Source organism: Rhinoderma darwinii, chromosome 2 (assembly GCF_050947455.1).
Source record: "Rhinoderma darwinii isolate aRhiDar2 chromosome 2, aRhiDar2.hap1, whole genome shotgun sequence".
NCBI lineage: Eukaryota > Metazoa > Chordata > Amphibia > Anura > Rhinodermatidae > Rhinoderma > Rhinoderma darwinii.
Window position 1 is genome coordinate 276,803,097 of NC_134688.1, and position 22,029 is coordinate 276,825,125.

General features: G+C 40.3%; 1 protein-coding gene across 1 annotated transcript in view; it reads right to left on the minus strand.

The window, feature by feature from the left end:
- The window catches only part of COL8A2 (collagen type VIII alpha 2 chain), a 141,665-nt gene that overhangs the window by 20,046 nt on the left and 99,590 nt on the right, over positions 1-22,029 (minus strand). Inside the window, exon 3 of the mRNA XM_075850540.1 lies at positions 3,537-3,711. Within this exon, the coding sequence (XP_075706655.1) occupies positions 3,537-3,699 (163 nt within the window). The 5' untranslated portion in view covers positions 3,700-3,711. The remainder of the gene's footprint in view (positions 1-3,536; positions 3,712-22,029) is intronic.

The following is a 22,029-nucleotide window of genomic DNA, read 5'->3' on the forward strand; positions in this document are numbered from 1 at the left end:
TTGCCGCTGTTTACTTTTCGTTCTTCTCTGAATTGTTTTACAGTGCTTTTTAGTTTGGCAAAATGACGAAAACTATGATGGAAACATAACAGAACCCATTAAAGTCAATGGGTTCCGTAAGGCACCTTTGGTTTCCATCATGCGACGGATCCGGCTCTTCTGTTTTTCCCATTGTTCTATACCTCTAACAGAATAATAGAAATCATAGCGCAGATATGAACAGAGCCAAATGCCACTTTTTTTTATTGAAAATGTTTCATTTAGGATTTCTATGTTATATATTGTTATAATTGAGTAAAGTATATACAGTATTTGTGGAAATCCTGAGGTAAAGGATAGTTTGTCAGGTTCCACTACCATATGGATTCATGATAAATAAATGGCATGCCACTGAATTCTAAAAGTTTATAGATACCTGTTCCTAACACCTCTTTCGATGTTATCCATTATCCTAATTATCCCTGTTTTAAAGGATAACTCCAGTAAAAAAAAAAAAATGAATGTAAATCAACCCTTACATAGTGTAAATGTTATGTTTCTTGTCTGCACAGTGTAAGGGCTTTGTATTAAAGGGACACTCCGGCCAAAACTAAACTTTCCCATGTGTACCATTATAGTATTCCATGTGTCAGTCTCTCACCTGTTACTTTTCTTGCTGCTTCTATCTCTATATATCAGACTGGAAATAAGAGCAAAAAGCACGGCGCCACATTGTGCAGGTCAATGAGGTTAGGCAAGCTAAAGGTAGTGACATACCATGCTCACCTAAGTATTGTATTAAAACAATATTGGAAAGGTAATCACAAGGATAGTCCCCAAGTGCTGCTGCCAAGATCCAAACCGATTAACCGTACGGTCACCGCTTACAAGATAAATAACGAAAATAGAAAAGAAAGGATCTTATGAGGCGCTGCTACGTGGCTGATAAAAAGAAAGCACTGGAAATAGCAAGTGGAATATATATAAAATATATTTATTTAATATGAATAATGGTGGCTGGTTCAGCGTTGAAACGCGTTGCCACCATTATTCAAATTAAATAGATATATTTTATATATATTCCACTTGCTATTTCCAGTGCTTTCTTTTTATCAGCCACGTAGCAGCGCCTCATAAGATCCTTTCTTTTCTATTTTCGTTATTTATATATCGGACTGGGATGGTTGCTTAGCAGCAGTGTGAATCAGGCTTGGTGACACACTTTATCTAGAGTCTATGGAGATCTATGTGTCACCCATCACAGACTTCAGCAGTTCCTGTACAACACTAGTTATGCACAGGAGAGGGGGGGATGGGACATAAACTTCTATCATCAGCTACCACTGATACTTAGACAGGTTCCTGTCACACGGGTATAATGAAGAAGAATATAGTGCAGCCTCTCTGTCTGTATACTTATGTTTTCTCAGCTTATTAAGAAGAATATAGAGAGAATGATAATCACAGTGTCCCCCAGCATGCAGAATTGGTATGGTCTTTAGCTGGTCAAGTGATGCTGGGCTGTAGCGTCATGGGATTGATAGCAAAGCAGAGAGGAAGAGAAAGCTGGGGAAATCTAAGAAACAAGATGGAGGCTTTTTTAAAGCACAGACAAGGCAGCAGTTCAATAAGTAAGTACAGTATAGATGAAAAAAAAAAGTGTAGAGTGTGGTATTGCTATTGCTACATTGTTTCTACATCGTAGCAGCTAGTGGTTGTTATCTCAATGGGGCATATTTTCTAGCAATGCCAAATGTGTCAGACTCCAGTCCACATTCGTATAAGCATAGCACTCTAAAATGTTGGTTGTATTCCTGTGTGTAAACACGTTCTCTGGTAACTACTAGAAAACACAGACTCTTTATATATTTAGTTCCCGGAAACGTTGAATTTTAAAGTTATCATTCATGTTACCAGTATAGTATAGAAATCATTATACAGCATACAACTACAGTGTATACTTCTTCACACCACAATAAGACATCAGAAAAACTGTGGTAAATAATGTTTTCATAATAATGGATGTAAGCATGCAGACTCTTATTCTTGTGTTGACAGTATGTTGCCCCCTAGTGACAAATTCTGAGTATGCACTTTGCATTGTCCATTCCAGATATTTACATAAATAGGGTTTCATGGTTATCTATCTGACATTAAAATAAAAATATAGGATTTTACAGTTGTGTTAGCCAACATAAATAACCCTACAAACTAAAGGTAAAGACATGGAAATTTTATTTTCCTGGCCCAAGAGAGACTTGAATTCTGTCAAACCAGTTTTATCTTGACCCTTGATAAATCGCCTTATTACAAACACACTATCTGACTTGCTTGGAATTGTTTTCATCTTTAAAAAAATACAACTGCTTATTCCTTTTAAAAATATACTGTAGGTAAATGTTTTTAGAGGTTCTAAGAAAAGGATATAGGTGGGATAAAAAGACTTCCTTTTATTAACCCCTTAACGACCAGGTCTATTTTGGCCTTAAAGTCATAACTTTTTTATTTTTCCTTCAACATAGCCGTATGAGAGCTTGTTTTTTTGTGGGACGAGTTGTACTTTTTTAACGTCAGCATTGTTGGGTGCATGTGATATATTGATTAACTTTTTTTCACACGATCCCATACATGCACATCTGAATGTGGGAAGGTGAGCCTTTCCAGAAAGTGCATGTGTGTGATAATGCGTGGGGTTAAAGAGGTTGTCTCCCTGTTACTATGCCCTATTAGAACCCCCCTCTGTTAGAGCAGCTCCCGCTCTGGCAGACGCTGCCCGTCCATTACTTTCATGTATATGGAGACAGTCCACTGATTAGTCCCAGCAAAATAAACAGGGATTCGGTGGTGGCCCCATTCCCAACTCTGGAATCCAGAGCACCTGATCCCTTACAGCGGACACGTATAAGAGGGGTGGCCACACAAGCACTTGGCCCTCTCCCTGGAGTGCTATAAAAGTTAGGGTGTCAGTGATTCCCTTAGATATGTCTTCACCTCTTTTGACTAGATAAGATTACCGAACAGCAATCAGGGAATCTTCGTTTTACTGAAAGGTGGGTCCCCCAGAGGTAAACAGTGTACACTACCCAATTAAACAGTAACTGCCAAGGATGTAACGATAGATAGATAGATAGATAGATAGATAGATAGATAGATAGATAGATAGATAGATAGATAGATAGATAGATAGATAGATAGATAGATAGATAGATAGATAGATAGATATGAGATAGAAAGATAAATATAAGATAAACAGAACTGGCATGAGAAGGGAGGGTGGCTGCTAGAGGCACCCTAGGACCCCAAGAGGGTGTAGACATCGGTGCAAGTGCCCCTTGTGTCCCCCCTTATAATCAAGCCCGAATGACACATTTTGCTCCTCTATTTTTAGTCTGCCCCACATTGCTATGAAAGAAAGGACAAACAGTAAAAGTAACCCCCTATCTTATCATGCAATTCCCTCTTTCCTTATGTTAATCAATAACAAAGGTGATGATACATTTAATAATAAAATATAGGCCCTTATTGTTCCACAACAGAGAAATTGAGACGAATCTTACCTAAATATTGCCCCTTTCCTTCTCTAAATGGTGGTCCCAAAGGCCCTTTCATCATTGGATTAACATATTTCATTTGAGGATATGCTCCTCCTGCTGGTCCACCTCCAGATACGGATCCCATTGCAGCCACCAAAAGGAATAAAGTACCACGTCCCAGGGACATCTTTACTTCACTCTGTGAATTGGAATTTAATTAAGAATTTAGGAAATTTGGGATAGTAAGATACATTAAATGGTCATTTTTCCCATAACGAATGTCCTTCTATTAATTTAATTAGCTCATATGTATATAACTTACCTCTGCAGCTACTTTAAAGTTTAATCACTACAATTACAGTGTTATACACTTCTTTGATGACACCCAGTCTTTTTCATGCTATCTACTAGCATTACTGAACAATAACATGATCTTAAAGGGAGCCTGTCATCCACATTACTCATGGAGGACAGCACAATGTAGTAACAAACATGCAGATCTCAGTGGTCGATCACTTATGTGCTAATGTAAACCCTTTTATAAGTACTTACATTCAGAGCCGCAAGATGAGACCAGTATATTCATGAGATTCTGCTAGCTCCGCCAACTTTCCTGCTGGCTCCAATTACTTTCGATTGACAGCTGTCTTCCTATTACTGTGCATAGGGAGACATCTGTCAATCAGCAGAGAGTGGGCGGTGCTAGCGGTAGCTCATGAATACCCCATTCTCATCTCTGGTCGAGGCGCTGCCGGGGCTCTGAATGGAAGTTCTCATAAATAGTTCACATTAGCAAATAAGTAACAGACCAGTGGGGTTTGTCACTACAATATGCTACCCTCAGTGAGTTTAGCATAATGAGGATGACAGGTTCCCTTTAAATGTCATCTTTCAGAATAAGTTTACAAAAGGTATATTCGTGTATAAGAAAAATAGGAAAACCATTTTAGAATATCTAGTTTATATGCTGAGGTATGATCACTTAAAATTATAGGCCCAAAGCTAAAGCTGCCCCACTGAAAGATTCGGATTATATTTGCGTTCTGATTTTTGTCAAGTGCAGTATTGTATTAGAGACCTTGTATAGATGCAAATCACCAAATCACTATCTTCATCCTACCATCAAATCATAGTGCACTATGGAGTCCTCGATATTCATGAGCTGCACTAGCCCTGCCAACCTGCCCCTGATAGGCAGCATTCTCCCTATGCCCGGTATATCGAAAAAGCTGTCAATAATCGGCAGAAGGGCGAGGCTAATTGCAGCTCATGAATACGGGCTACAGGATCTAAAGTGAATGCTAGAAACGGCTCATCATTGAGAAATAGGCAATACAGTGATGAATTTAGGGTCTTTGTTACTATTTTATGCTGCCCTCAGATAAACCTGGTGACAGACTACCTTTAATAACTATTTGAATGGGTAATTGCAAACTGTAACATTTATAGCATATTCATGGGCAGCGGCAGATTACCTTATGCGGCGGTTGCCTGGTGCCCCAAAATTGGATGCACATTGAAGTTTTATTGCGGTTTTAGCGAATCGCTGCAAATACCGTCACACAACTGCTTTGTGCAGAATCTGCAAAAATACTTCCAAAGATAAGGTCACATGACCATAGGTTTGCAGATCCTGTTACTATTGAAGGACCTACACAGTTAAGATCACATGACCATATGTGTGCAGGTCCTGAAGCCAGAGGGCAGAGCAGAAAGGCTCCATAGTAGGAGAGTGTGAGCTTAAGTGTATGGAGTCTGGTCTGGGGTGTGTATTTAGGGATTCTAGTCTCAGGTCTGTATTTATCGGTCTGGTTTGCGGTCTGTATTAAATTAGGTGGTGTGATCTGGGGTCTGTATTAGTTTAGGGGTCTGGTCTGGGGTCTGTATTAGTTTGGGGGGTTTGATTTGGGGTCTGTATTCTGTGGTTCTGGTCTGTGGTCTGTATTAGTTTAGATGATCTGGTCATCCGTTTTGGATGAATGGATGAAGAAGAAAAGGAAGAGAATATCTACAATCACAGAAGATGTCACCTAGATGTATACAGAAGTTGTCACTTGACATAGCTGTTATAGTAAATCCTTGTATTACACATAAAGTCTCTGTATACCCCAGGCTTTATTGACAACTTGTTGTTACCATTCCCCTTATCAAGAGGATGTGTCCCCACACAGTGTGATACTGTCAGCGATGATTGGATGCGGTCAGTATGTAGGGACCCAGCCCTTTGATAAGATTACATAGTTACATAGTTAGTACGATTGAAAAAAAAAAAGTCCATCAAGTTCAACCAAGGGATGTGAAAAGGCAATGGAAAAATTTCTACACATAGGAGCTAATATTTTTTTTGTTCTAGGAAATTATCTAACCCTATTTTAAAGCCATCTACTGTCCCTGCTGTGAACAGCTCCTGCGGTAGACTATTCCATAGATTCACCGTTCTCACAGTAAAGAAGGCTTGTCGCCTCTGCAGATTGAAGCTTTTTTTCTCCAGCCGGAGGGAGTGCTCCCTTGTTTTTTGAGGGGGTTTTACATGGAACAGGATTTCACCATATTTTTTGTATGTGCCATTAATATATTTATATAAGTTAATCATGTCCCCCCATAGTCGTCTCTTTTCAAGGCTAAATAGGTTTAATTATTTTACTTTCGTCATAACTTAGATTCTCCATGCCCCTTATTAGCTTCGTTGCTCTTTGTATTTTTTCCAACTCCAGGACATCCTTTCTATGAACTGGAGCCCAGAACTGAACTCCATATTCTAGATGAGGCCTCACTAATTCTTTGTAAAGTGGTAAAATTACATCCCTGTTCCGCGAGTTCATGCCTCTTTTAATACACGACAATATCTTGCTGGCCTTTGAAGCAGCTGATTGACATTGCATGCTGTTATTTAGTTTATGATCTACAAGTACACCCAGATACTTCTCAACAAGTGACTCCCCCAGTATAGCTCCCCTTAGGACATATGATGCATGCAGATTGTTGGTACCCAGATGCATAACTTTAAATTTTTCTACATTAAACCTTTTTTGCCAAGTGGATGCCCAAACACTTAGTGTGTTCAAATCAGCAACAATACTACATAGCTTGGTGTCATCTGCAAAAAATAGAAATAGTGCTATTAATCCCATCCTCTATATCATTAATAAATAAGTTGAATAATAGTGGTCCCAGCACGGAACCCTGGGGTACACCACTTATAACCGGGGACCATTCAGAGTAGGAATCATTGACCACAACTCTCTGGATACGGTCCTTGAGCCAATTCTCAATCCAATTACAAACTATACTTTCTAAACCTATAGTGCTTCATTTACCCATTAGACGTCTATGGGGGACAGTGTCAAATGCCTTTGCAAAGTCCAAAAACACTATATCCACAGCGGCTTCTGCTCACCTCCTCATAAAAACAAATCAGGTTGGTCTGACAACTTCTGTCCTTATTAAACCCGTGCTGGCTTTCACTTGTAATACTATTTTTTGTCACAAGCTCCTGTATATAGTCCCTCAATAGCCCCTCAAAAACTTTCCTCATGATGGATGTTAAGCTTACTGGTCTATAAGTACCTGGGGAAGACCTAGAGGTGAGTGGTAACATCCAGTTAATCAATAGTTAATCCAGTTCCCATCAATGCTAGAACAGCAAAGTTGTGTTGTCTAAAGACATGGTGTGGCAGGGCAGCGCTGGGGGAGGGAGAGCCGATGTTTGGAAAACAGCAGAGAGCCTTTGGTCTACTTAATCTGCCATTGTCAATGGTATATGCCATACATGTCAGATGGATGGGTATCCCAGCTCTAGAACCCACACCTGTCTCCAGAAGCAAGTTACCTGACCTCTGTCCCGCCTCCATTCTTTGGCAGGATGGCGGTCGGTGACCTCTGTTCTGGAGATAGTGTCTAACTATCAGACATGCCATAAATGTTTCAGTTGTTAATACCCCTTAAATTACCTTTCACACAGTATTTTTTGCACATTTAATGTCTAGGTGTATTGAAATTTAAAAGATGCAATATTTTTTTTTAGGCCCCATGCACACGAACGTAATTACGTGCCCATAGACTTCTATTGGCCACGGGTACCTTCCCGTTTGCTTACGGGAAGGTGCCCGGGCCGTTGAAAAATATAGAACATGTCCTAATTACGTCACGGGCAGGCCCATAGAAGTCTATGGGGCTCCCGTAATTACGGGTGGCTACGTGTGTGCACCCATAATTACGGGAGCTTTGTTAGGCGAGCTAAGGGGTTAGTCACTGTCCAGGGTGCTGAAAGAGTTAAGCGATCAGTGCGGGATAGAGAGAAGGAGCTGCACTGATCGGCAGTAACTCTTTCAGCACCCTGGACAGTGACTACCGCTGGACAGTGAGTAATAATCCACAACAAAAAAAAGTTAATACTTACCCAGAACTGTCTGCTTCTTCCTCCAGTCCGGCATCCTGGGATAACGTTTCAGCCCATGTGACCGCTGCAGCCAATCACAGGCTGCAGCGGTCACATGGACTGCCGCGTCATCCAGGGAGGTGAGACTGGATGTCAAAAGAGGGACACGTCACCAAGACAACGGCCGTTGTACGTATGAACTTCTTTTACTTCCAATCGCTGTGTTCCGCCGCGGATACTCTGCCCGAAAGGGCTGACCCTTCTCTCTATCCAGCACTGATAGAGAGAAGGGTCTGCCGATTAGTGTAGTGCAATATAGCAGAGAAAATGGGTCCGTTGTCACCCGTATTCCACCCGTATTTACGGACCCGTTTTCTAGTATTTACAGACTGGAAAAAATATGTTCGTCTGCATGGGGCCTAAGTGTGTAAATATTGGTACTCAATAACCTAATTATATATCTTAAAATCCATAAACAGTTTGATACATAGAGTGCCAATACAGTGACAGCATGTAAATGTCATGGGTATGGCCCATAAAGATACATCTGACTAACTGAATATATTCCAAAAGCCTGGCAAGAGGGCATCCGAAAAGGGAAAATATTGTTTTGATACTGGCCTCCATATAGCTATAACCCAGGGCATACGTACCCTCAGTGCATCCATAGAGGCAGACCATGTGGAGCTGTAGGGCTTTTGGAGAGAGGGGCCCCAGTCCCGGTTGGCCACATTGCCTTTGTTGTTACGTGGCAAGAACCTATGCAGGACTCCCCCCTCTTGAGGAATTAGATACACTATAACTGTATTGAGAGTTATAGTTCAATACACATTCAGAGGGCAGTACTGTGTCCTCATCTTTGTTGGCTATGCTAAGCAAATCTGTCTGCCCATTACGTTCTTTGACACTTAGTAATAAATTTCATCGTCTACCTTTTAGACACTGCATGACTTTTAGACGAAAATCCGTAAATCCTACTTGCTTAAGTGTAAAAAGTAAAAAGCATTTATCCAACTCATAGATGTGGTTAAAATGCCTTTGCAGTGCAGTCGGGTGGAGGTGTAGAAATGTATGTGTGTTTTTACATTTTTTAAAGCACACATGCAGTGATTGAAATATTACATCTGGGAAAAGTCTGTATTATATGTGGGAAGCCAAGGCTGGCAATTGCTCGAATACCAGCAGTAGGAGGAGGCCCAATATATATGATTCTACAAATATCACAGAGTAAAAAATATGTGAGAAAAAAAAGTGCCAAGAGGAAAGAGGAAAACATGAGTATTTATAACGCTTTTTGTAATACAAAAGACCTTGCCTGACTTTCCTGCTTGAGAATATCTTCAAAAGGCCTAACTAGCCTAACTATCTCATAATCATTTACTTGTCTAGCCATCATATAATCTTCTTGATCTTCCACATTCTGCTTCTGCAACCTTGGTTTGTCTTTGGTGCTTGCTAGCACTGAATCTCCAACTTTTATCATCATTTAATTTTTAGGTAATAACTTCTGTGCTGATTAATTTCTTATAATATATGTTTATAGCTGTCAGCGCTCTGTTATTCTCATACAGAACTCCAAATCCTCTGTATATACATAAATTCAAAACATAATGGTGCAGATTTACCAATACTTGTGTTTTTTACACCAGTCTTAGCCAGGGCAGGACTGGGACTTAAAATCAGCCCTGGCATTTTTAAGCACACAGGCCGACCATCTGTGTTGGGCTGGAGTACATGGGACCACCTTTCAGCTATACAAGACATGGGGAGATTTATTAAACCTGGTGTACTGAGCTGTATTTGTGCTGGTGCTGTATTTATGTACTGAGCTTTCTCTAGTTTTGTATATATGTACTAAGCTTGGTTCTGGTATTGTATTTATGTACTGAGCTTGGTTCTGTGTTGTATTTATGTACTGAACATTTTTCTAGTACTGTATTTATGTACTGAGCTTGGTTCTAGTACTGTATTTATGTACTGAGCTTTGTTCTGGTGCTGTATATATGTACTGAGCTTGGTTCTAGTGTTGTATTTATGTACTGAGCTTGGTTCTGCTGCTGTATTTATGTACTGAGCTTGGTTCTGGTGTTGTATTTATGTACTGAGCTTGGTTCTGGTGCTATATATATATGTACTGAGTTTTTTTCTGGTGCTGTATTTATGTACTGAGCTTGGTTTTTGTTCTGTATTTATGTACTGAGCTTGTTTCTGGTGTATTTATGTATTGAGTTTGGTTCTGGTGTTTTATTTTTGTACTAAGCTTGGTTCTGGTGCTGTATATATGAATTGAGCTTTGTTCTGGTGTTGTATTTATGTTCTGAGCTTTGTTCTGGTGCTGTATTTATGTACTGAGCTTGGTTCTGTTGCTGTATTTATGTACTGAGCTTTGTTCTGGTGCTGTATTTATGTACTGAGCTTGGTTCTGGTGTTGTATTTATGTACGGAGCTTGGTCCCGGAGCTGTAATTATATAGAATATATTTTTAATAACAAAATTGCAGGCCAGATGGAATTGTTTTCAATTCATTATATTTTTAATGGGAACCTGTCAGGTAGTTTTAACCCCTTGAACCACTACCATGCGGTAATACATGACCTGACAATATTTCCAAACATTCCCTTGTATGTTTTTTCAGATGCAGCAAAATCGATAAAATACATTTTTAAAACGGCGCACGCTATATGCTAATTACTCATTAAAGAGTCATGGGTCACATAGTCCAGCCTTCAAACCCACCTTTCCATGCTTGATTGACATCCCCCTGGCTGTTATACATCATTACCAATCTCCTCTCACTTTCTCGGATGAGCTATTGCCTTGTACTCCTTTTACGGGCACCGTAGAGTGTGGTCACCTGCAAGAGTTGGAGGAGGCTGCTAGTGATGTAGAATAGCCAGGGGATGTCAGTCAAGATCTGGAGGGGGCATTATTTTAATTTTCACCTCAGGCAGCAGAAAAGCTCGAATCGGCCCTGTTTAGGAGTATACTGAATACTGATGTTCAATATATGACAGTATGCAATAAACTTCCTCCAGTGGCGGTGGCAGGCAATCAGCATGGTATCTTTTAAATCTATGCCTATGTAGGAGATTTATAGCTCTTTATTAGCAAACCTAAACTATAATAAGATACGTTAATAAATTAATCAGCACAGAATTTTGAATCTAGCTGTATTTAAAAAAACACAATAATAATGGTATTCCAGTCTGGGCATTCACTTCAAACCTGAGCACCGCAAGAAACTAGCATCCGCGGCCCAAGGCCCTGATTTTTGGCCCGTTGCCCTGGATTCCCAGGCTAGTGCCACATTAATTTTTCCCACATCCCTGGGGACATAGATACAATTGAATACTATGGCGGAGCAGGGAACTTTTAGCTAGGCTACAGGCCACATTAGGCCTGCAGCCTATAATATGCTTGGATAGGATCGCTGCGCAGTCCATTGTCATTGGATTGAGAATTGGCTCAAGGACCGTATCCAGAGAGTTGTGGTCAATGATTCCTTCTCTGAATGGTCCCCGGTTATAAGTGGTGTACCCCAGGGTTCAGTGCTGGGACCACTATTATTCAACTTATTTATTAATGATATAGAGGAAGGGATTAATAGCACTATTTCTATTTTTGCAGATGACACCAAGCTATGTAATATAGTTCAGACTATGGAAGATGTTCATGAATTACAGGCAGATTTAAACAAACTAAGTGTTTGGGCGTCCACTTGGCAAATGAAGTTTAATGTAGATAAATGTAAAATTATGCATCTTGGTACCAACAACCTGCATGCATCATATGTCCTAGGGGGAGCTACACTGGCGGATTCACTTGTTGAGAAGGATCTGGGTGTACTTGTAAATCATAAACTCAATAACAGCATGCAGTGTCAATCAGCTGCTTCAAAGGCCAGCAGGATATTGTCGTGTATTAAAAGAGGCATGGACTCGCGGGACAGGGATGTAATAATGCCACTTTACAAAGCATTAGTGAGGCCTCATCTAGAATATGCAGTTCAGTTCTGGGCTCCAGTTCATAGAAAGGATGCCCTGGAGTTGGAAAAAATACAAAGAAGAGCAACGAAGCTAATAAGGGGCATGGAGAATTTAAGTTATGAGGAAAGATTGAAAGAATTAAACCTATTTAGCCTTGAAAAAAGACGACTAAGGGGGGACATGATTAACTTATATAAATATATTAATGGCACATACAAAAAATATGGTGAAATCCTGTTCCTTGTAAAACCCCCTCAAAAAACAAGGGGGCACTCCCTCCGTCTGGAGAAAAAAAGGTTCAAGCTGCAGAGGCGACAAGGCTTCTTTACAGTGAGAACTGTGAATTTATGGAATAGCCTACCGCAGGAGCTGGTCACAGCAGGGACAGTAGATGGCTTTAAAAAAGGGTTAGATAATTTCCTAGAACAAAAAAATATTAGCTCCTATGTGTAGAAATTTTTCCTTCCCTTTTCCCTTCCCTTGGTTGAACTTGATGGACATGTGTCTTTTTTCAGCCGTACTAACTATGTAACTATGTAACTATGTAACTATGTAACTATGATGTTACTGTATTGCACGGCCTATGTAAGTGTTCGTCTCGGCGCCTCATAGGCTGCAGGACTGAGGAGGCTGTGGAGCTTCGTTCATCGTGGGAACTAGGCTAGGTAAGTATAATTTTTTTTTATTTGTTTGGGGGGCACCCGGGCAGTATGTACAGGGGGGTGGTGTAACACTATCTACATTGGGTCTGTGTGGCACTATCTACATGGGGACTGTGTGTGGCACTATCTACAAGGGGACTGTGTCTGGCACTATCTACAAGGGGGGTATGTGGCACTATCTACAGAGGGGGTTTGGCACTATCTACATGGGGGTGTGTGGCACTATCAACAAGGTGGGGTGGTGTGAAACTATCTATGGGGGGCTGTGTGGCACTATCTACAAGTGGGGCGTGGCACTATCTACAAGGGGGGAGTGTGGCACTATCTACAGGGGGCTGTGTGGCACTATCTACAGTGGGACTGTGCATGGCACTATCTACAAAGGGGGGTGTGTGGCACTTTTTTCAGGGGGACTGTGTCTGGCATTATCTACAGGGATATTGTGTGTGGCACCATACAGGGGAGTTGTGACACTATATACAGTGAGCACTGTGTGTGGGGCACACTCTACAGGTGTCTCTGATTAGAGCCCCTAGACATAACTTTGCCTGGGGCCCCAGATATGGCAAAATTTCCCCTGAGGGTAATTTGATCACGTAAATTCGAATGCAGCACTGAGTATTTGCGTATTAATTGTTTAATTATGAATGCTGTAATGTGTGAGTTTTTTTTATGCTTGTAGGTATGCAAGACTGCATCAAGCATGATGTAACATTTTCGTATACACGTCACTTTATTTGCACTTTTTGCACTTTATAATATTGTAGGTATTTGTAATGCTACACAATAATATGTATGTATGTTATTTAATACACACCATAAGTTATTTCCATTGGTGAACATGTAGTCAATCAATGGTGTAGATCTACCAATAGGGGAGACTTATAAAGGCGGAGCTCTAAGCTATCCAATTGTGATGTAATGTGTGAATAATCTATTGTTTATCGCATGTGAGTTACTCCTGCCTTGGTGCACATGCATTCGGATACCAGACTTCACGAGATATTCCTCACATGGGTCAAGGCACGCAGGCCCTGAAGCGACACTTCAGATAGTAAGGTATATTTAGCTTATCAACTATGTCCAGGTTGTAGAGTTTTTCATTGAGTACACTATGAGTTCATTAACATATTTTCAGAGACGTGATTGTATAACTCACACATTCGTCACATGACCTCATCAGTCCCGACCCTGGTGTCTGACTGGTAGTAGTTACCTTCTATTTAATCTAACCTGTTAAAGACTTGGCCACTGCCCTGATGAAGTCTGGAATGGTGAAACGTGCGTTGAGTACACGTGCATATGTCTCTGAGGATAGAATGGATTCCTACCACAGGTAAAGTCTTTCACTTGGCATTTAATAGTTACCTATTTGTATATGCATCTGCCTTGGCATAGTTGTTTTAGCTTGATAGTAATAGATCAATAGGTATACAGGAGTGTGAACGTGATATTTGTTTGATATACAGCACATATGCTCTACAGTTTATATACACATAATTGTACCTGTAGTATCTTGTTATACTTGAGAAGGGTGCACATAGTCGATAGATCCTTGATATATTGTATTAGTAGTAATATTTTTATTGGTATATCCCGAGATGTATGGTACAATATGTTAGATAAACATGTAAAGAAAAGTATACTTTCAACAGATGACTCAGACGGATGCCATTAATCAGCCATGCGTTCCCCCATACAATCCTATATTAAAAAACACATACGTTTAACGTATATTTTTTTTACTGGATGGCAATGACAGATGCCTCTGATGCATTCCATCTGCCATCCATCGGTCGCCCATAGACTTCCATGTTAAAAAAATTATGTATAATAATTTTTTTTTACTCAATGGCGCGAGATTGTATTGAATTGTTATCATGACAAATTGTACAACTTAACACAATTGAAGAAAAGTTAAGGGGGGACACATCTGTAACTTGAAAAAACATGAAAGCACATTTGTTTTATCATATAGGTTGGGACACATATTAAAGAGGTTCTCTGCTTTGGACAATCCCTACTTTTTAGAAGAATCCCTTTACAATAATTAGTTTACAAGTGTCCCCCTGCTGGGTCCCCCAGCGATCAGCTATAATCTGTGGGTAAACCTGACTTCAACTGTTCAATTTCCCTGCAGCACCACTACAGGGGAAACTAAGCATTACACAGTGCCCATTCATATGAATGGGTTGTCTGTGTAATGAAGGACAGAACGAGAGATACGCTGGGTAACCACTCTCCACTCTGGCTAAGAGATGAAGATCCTGAACAGGGAACACCTTCTATTAACTCAGAATTTCCTAATAGGTTATATGAACATGGGATTCCTAGACTGGACAACCCCTTTAACAGTAAAATATATAAATACGTTACTATTTAGACACAAACAGTTGTACAAACCATTTTTAAGAACACCCATAAAAACACATTGTAGACAAAATTGCACAAAAAACAGGACAGTCTGTTTACATAAGGCAGGATATAACTGGTGGTAATATCAAACATGTCAAGGTCAATAAATAACATAGGTAGCCTGTCAAATATACTCTCAATATCAAACCAAATCACAATAAATAGTTAGACCAAGGCAACTCAATATCAGTTTCTTAAACCATACAAAGGCTCACCCACCATATGCCACAATGACTGCTTTCACACTGTCCAGCCCCCCCCCCCCCCCAAACGCATGCTTCATACCTGGCTTCATCAGGGGGTGCTGGATCAATGTCTGGTAGAAGTTTAAATAGTGGTAAATCAGGTGAATGCCTAATTGCACCCTGTTTGCTCACCAGAAGGTTGTTTTTTGGAGCATGTGAGCGGGAAGGCGGTAACCCAGTGACGACGGTCCCGGCGTCCGGAAGCTGGTAGTGCGCAGAAGCGCAACACCCCATTCCATAATGCACCAGGAGCGACGTCACGGATGACCCCTCGCCCCGCACATGCACACTGAACCTGTGAGTCAGCCGTCACCTTATTGGATATTGGCAATGCTAATACAACAGCATCTAAATATAACCGGCTTTCTTGTATATTTTAAAATAATGCTAATGGACATGTATAAAGGACTCCCCAAGTTTGAGTAACATAGAACATAGTGTATATAGAGCAAAATAGCAATAAATTATTACAAACATATATTATATATTGGGATCATCCAAGCACAAAGGCCCATGCTGTTAGAAGAGGGAATAGTTATAATAACCAAGCTATCAACTATTGCCTAATACAGTGATCCCCAACCACCGGGCTGTGGACCAATACTGGGCCGTGGATCATTTGGTACAGGGCGGCGGTATCTGGTATCCGCCCCGGTGGCCACAGGGAATTCTGGGTGGAAATCTGCACCTATTTGTGGTGCAGTTTTTCACCCGGAATGTCCGCTGCGGAATACTGCTGAGCATTCACCCGGCCTACTAGCAGACCGGTTGCCTGGGATGACGTTTTATCCCAGGAGACCGCTGCAGCAGCGGTCACATGGGATGAAGCGTCATCCCAGGAGGCCAGCCCTCTGACATCATCCAGGCTGGCCTCCTGGGATGACGTTTCATCCCATGTGAACGCCTCTACACCTAGGGATTGGCTGCAGCGGTCACATGGGATGAATTGTGACACCAGGAGGCCGGTCTGGAGGAAGAAAAAGACTTCTGAGTAAGTATAATATTTTTTTTTCTGAGTTGTGTTTCTTTGCGGCGGAATCGCTGCGATTCTGCCGCAATGAACGCAACAACTGCTATTTGTTGTGGGTTTTACATCCCCATTCAATGGGGAAAACCTGCAACAAATAAGCAGCGTTTACACAAATACAATTGACATACAGCGGAATAAAAACCTCTGCACCGCTTGTCAATTTCTGAGCAGTTTGTCCTCTCACTATTTACGCAGAGTTTGGATGAGATTTGTTTTATCTCATCCACTTTGCTGCTACTGTATTATGCTGCGAATTTTCCACAACTAATTCTGCGGCGGAAAATCTGCAGTATCTACGCAACGTGTGAACTGATCCTAAACACCCAATACCTCCCGCCGGTCCGTGGAAAAATTGTCTTGCATGAAACTGGTCCTTGGTGCAAAAAAGGTGGGGGACCGCTGGTCTAATACATTATACAAATTCACATTTGCGCGTGGCGCTCATACTTGGTACTGAATAAATCAAGATGTTTGGAATATTTTGTTTCCATTTTTTTTATCATTTGCATATCAATAACATGTCTATCAATTCTGTGATTTCCACAATCCCAAAACATTTCCTTCCTGGTGTTGCAATTTCAATGTTAAAGAGTATTGTATTTGTGTCTGAATGTTATACAGAGTCATGTGTATGTATATATATATATATATATATATATATATACACATATGTGTGTAAAATGGTATGTTTTTATCTAAGGATGGATACAGTTGTATAATTATAATAAAAATGTTTACTCAAATACTACCTGGCTCCCCACTCTTTATACTAGAATTAACTTTGTATTAATATAAAAGCCAATGTAGTCTTTAACCGCTTCCCGACCGCCCACTGTATATTCACGTCGGCATTTGCTGGGCTCTGTGAAGCCGACGTGAATTCACAGTGGGTGTTAAAAGCGCGATCCGGGTGTCTCAGAGTAGCGCTGGATCGCGCTGTTAACCCCTGCCTCTGGTCTCGGAGACATGACCGGGACCTAATTGGTTCAGGTCCCGGTCATGTGATCGCAGGGAAAGCTTGGTGTAGCAACGAACTGTAAAGTTTTGTTACTACAACAAACTGGAAAGTTTGTTGCTACAACAAACTTTCCCGGGGACCGATTGCAGGTGCTGCAGTCGGTTATAAGGCAGAACCGGAGGCCATACAACGGCCCCCGGGTCTGCCATGCACAGCAGCCTATGAGAAGTACACATATTTGGTATCACCGCGTTCGTAAGGACCCAAACTATAAAACTATAATATTATTTTTCCCGCACGGTGAACAGCGCAAAAAAAATAATTAAAAAACGATGTTAGAATCACTATTTTTTTGGTCATCAACCCTCCAAAAATATAGAATAAAGAGTGATCAAAAAGTCGCATGTACCCTAAAATAGTACCAATAAAAACGACAACCCATCCCGCAAAAAAACAAGCCCTTGCACAGCTTTTTTGACTGAAAAATAAAAAAGTTATGGCTCTCAGAATATGGCGACACAAAAAATAAATAATTTTATCGAAAAGTGATTTTATTGCGCAAATGCCACAAAACATAAAAAAAACGATCTACATCTGGTATCGCCGTAATCGTATCGACACGCAGAATAAAGTAAAATTTCATTTATAGCGCATGGTGAAAAGTGTAAAAAAAAAAAGACAAAAAACCTTGTCAGAATTAGTTTTTTTGTCACTTTGCTTGCCCAAAAAAATCTAATAAAAAGTGATAAAAAAAATCACATGTACCCAAAAATGGTACCAATGAAAACGACAGATTGTCCCGCAACAAATAAGTCCTCGCACGGCTCCGGTGAAGAAAAAATAAAAAAAGTTCTGGCTCTCAGAATATAGCGACAGAAATTGTGCAGTGTCCAAAAGCTGATAAGATCGGGCGCCATTTATCAGTGCGTCATTGGCCACATATCTGCGAATTATTATTTATTTACCGAATTATTATACCCTCTTATTATGTCCTGATGTACTCTGCCCAATTTACACATACCCCCCACATCATAAACTGAAATACCAGCAAAACCCCAAACAGAACAGTTACCAAGCAAACTTTGCGCTCCAAAAGCCAAATGGCGCTCCCTCACTTCTGAGCCCCACAGCGTGCCCAAACACCAGCTTACGTCAACATATATGATATTTTATATCCAGGAGAACCCGCTCAACATTGTATGAGGTATTTGTCTTCAGTGGCACAAACTGGGCACAACATATTGTGCGTTAAAATGGCATATCAGTGGAAAATTTAAATTTTCACTTTGCACCATCCGCTGCGCATTAACGCCTTCGCGCACCACGACTTAATAGCATGTCGTGGTGCAGGGGGTTATATATGGAGCAAGCTCATGCGCTGCGCCCGCACCATATTCTGCAGGTGTCCGCTGTGTATTACAGCTGACACCCGGGACTAATGGACAGGAACAGCGATCGCGCTGTTACAGGAGCCTGTAAAAATGATATTATACTGCAATACATTAGTACTGCAGTGTATTGTACCAGCGACCTAATGATCGCTCGTTCCAGTCCCCTAAAGGGACTTTTGGGAGGTTTCCACTGTTTTGGTACCTCAGGGGCTTTGCAAATGCGACATGACACCCAAAAACCGTTCCAGCTAAATTTGAGCTCCAAAAGCCAAATATTGTTCCTTCCCTTCTGAGTCTTGCCGTGGGTCCAAACAGCAGTTTATTACCACATATAGCATATTGCTGTAATCAGGACAAATTGCTTTACAAATTTTGGGGTGATTTTTCTCCTTTATTCATTGTAAAAATTAAACATTTCTATGTTTTTTCAGAAAAAAGTAGATTTTCATTTTCACGGCCTAATTCCACTAAATTCAGCAAAAAAACTGTGGGGTCAAAATGCTAACTATACCCCTAGAAAAATTCCTTGAGGGGTGTAGTCTACAAAATTGGGTCACTTTTGGGGGGTTTCCACTGTTTTGCTCCCTCCAGGGCGTTGTAAACGCGACATGGCACTGAAAACCAATCCAGCACAATCAGCGTTTCAAAATCCAAATGGCGCTCCTTCCCTTCTGAGCTCTGTTGTGGGTCCAAACAGCAGTTTATTACCACATATGGGGTATTGCTGTAATTGGGAGAAGTAGCTTTACAAGTGTTGGGGTGCTTTTTATTCTTTATTCCTTGCAAATATCTTTTTTTAAAATATTTTTTCAGAAAAAAAGTAGATTTTTACTTTCACAGGCAAACTCCAATAAATATAGCAGAAGACCTGTGGGGTCAAGATGCTAACTATACCCCTAGATAAATTCCTTGAGGGGTGCAGTTTCCAAAACCGTGTCACTTTTGGGGGATTTCCACTGTTTTGGCACTACAAGACCTCTTCAAACCTGACATGGTGCCTAAAATATATTCTAAAAAAAGGAGACCACAAAATCCACTAGGTGCTCCTTTGCTTCTGAGGCCTGTATTTCAGTCCATTATCACACTAGGGCCACATGTGGGATATTTCTAAAAACTGCAGAATCTGGGCAATAAATATTGTGTTGCGTTTCTCTGGTAAAACCTTCTGTGTTACAGAAAAAAATGTATTACAAATGAATTGCAGCAAAAAAAATAAAATTTGTCAATTTCCCCTCTACATTGCTTTAATTCCTGTGAAACGCCTAAAGGGTTAAGAAACTTTCTCAATGCTGTTTTGAATATTTTGAGGGGTGCAGTTTTTAATATGGGGTGATTTATGTGGTCTATCTAGTACATAAGGCCCTCAAAGCCGCTTTAGAACTTAACGGGTCCCTGTAAGAATCGCCTTTTGACATTTTCTTGAAAATGTGAGAAATTGCTGGTAATGTACTAAGCCTTGTAACGTCCTAGAAAAATAAAATAATGTTCAAAAAACGATGCAAATATAAAGTAGACATATGGAATATCTGAAATAGTAACTATTTTGTGTTGTATTACTATCTGTTTTACAAGCAGATACATTTAAAATTAGAAAAATCATAATGTTTGCAAATTTTCTTAAAATTTTGGTGTTTTTCACAAATAAGCAATGAATTTATTGACCAAATTTTTCCACTAATATAAAGTACAATATGTCACGAGAAAACAATTATCAGAATCGCTTGGATAGGCAAAAGCATTCCGGAGTTATTACCACATAAAGTAACAACATGTCAGATTTGAAAAAAATGGGGCTGGTCCTGAAGGCCAAAATGAGCTCGGTCTTGAAAGGGTTAAGCCCCTTGGAATCACACTTTGAAGGTACTGTACTAAAAAAAAAAAATGTACTCACAAAAAAAATTTGATTTACTCATTATAATAAGAAATTCAGCTCTGAGTATTTAATCACTTTTGACCCTTGGCCATAGGACAGAATTAAAGACTGTGTTAAATTGTCTCAGTCTCTGAGCAGATAACCCGTCAGCTCTAGGAGTCAGAGGTGTCAGCCAAATTTGCTATGTGCTTCTGTTCGCTCAAGTTAACTGGGTCTGAACATTTTCCAGATTTTACAAACTCAAATATTTATGTTCAAACAGCAGGGCTTCACACATCTGCCAAGTTGTTGCCATTATATAAAGTACCAGGAATTTTGAAAGGGAGAAAAAAAATTACGAAAAGGTGTGCAAGAAGCCGTGTCACTCCTTGACTCTTGCCCACTACAGCAAAGCAGAAGTAGTGATACGCTGTGGCATTCAAACTGTTAATGTTTCATGCAGGTCATTTAATTTGTAATAAACTCAATAGTGAGAAAATATAAACATACAGCTCATTTTCTTTCATGTCGGAGGCCCCCAGCAGTAAAATTATTTTACATCAATATTTCTCTGAAATTGGAGATCGCCGGAGTGTTTGACGGGGAGAAAAGGAGACGAAAAAGCACATGTGGGGAATTAGCAAAATCTGAAAAAGAAAAATATTTTCCTACTGTCTAAGAGTCTGGGGTTTTAAATGTTAGCAACTTGTTTAACAAGCAAGTGACAGCCGACAAGACGCTTTAAGTAAAACATTTGTCAAACATAATCACATGCACAAATACATATGTACTTGAAGGGGGTCTCCTCTGTGAACAAAAATAAATAACCAATTAAACTTTCTTTGTGATCTAATTAACACTTTAGGTAAGAAGGCAAAGCAGAGCTTCACCAAGTGTCCTGAGAAAAATACGATGGTCTTGATATGTTGCAGCGATATTTAGAGGCCCAGCCACCCTCTACTTACATGTTAAAATCTGTTCACCCTGGAATCATTCTTTCCATCTTAACAGGACCTATAAGGGATATGACAGATATGTTGTGATCCGTTATGATGCGATTTTACCCATATTCACTTTTAATAGGTCCATTAGGTGTCCATAATTTTTTGTTGATGGATAGAATAGTGCTGCATGCTATGCTATACTGATAATCAAAACCCAACAGAAACCTGATGAAAAAGAACTAAAGGAAGTATAAACAAAGTGTGAACAAAGCCTTAAAACTATAGCATGCCCCAAGAAAGTACTTTCTTATGTAGGAAGTCAGGATAAAACTCGTATTTCTATACCACAGATTATTTGTATTTAGACTTTGTTGTTTATGGATAAGTGTGGTTAATATTAAAAAGGATGGCCACTTTCTAATGCAATTTCTAAAACGCCCTCCTAAGTTGCTGTGTTCTGACACAAGCAACTGTAAATACCCCATTACTCACCCCTGCACTTTACTTCAGGGTCTGCTCCTCCACCTGGAAGGGCTTAGTAATTATAGGATGGCGCGATTATCCCATCCATAGAATTCAATGATGGCAGCGGTCAGGTGATTTGGACACGTGGCCCCTGCCCGGCTGTCTGCTCTTTTGGGCCGGCCCAGAACCAT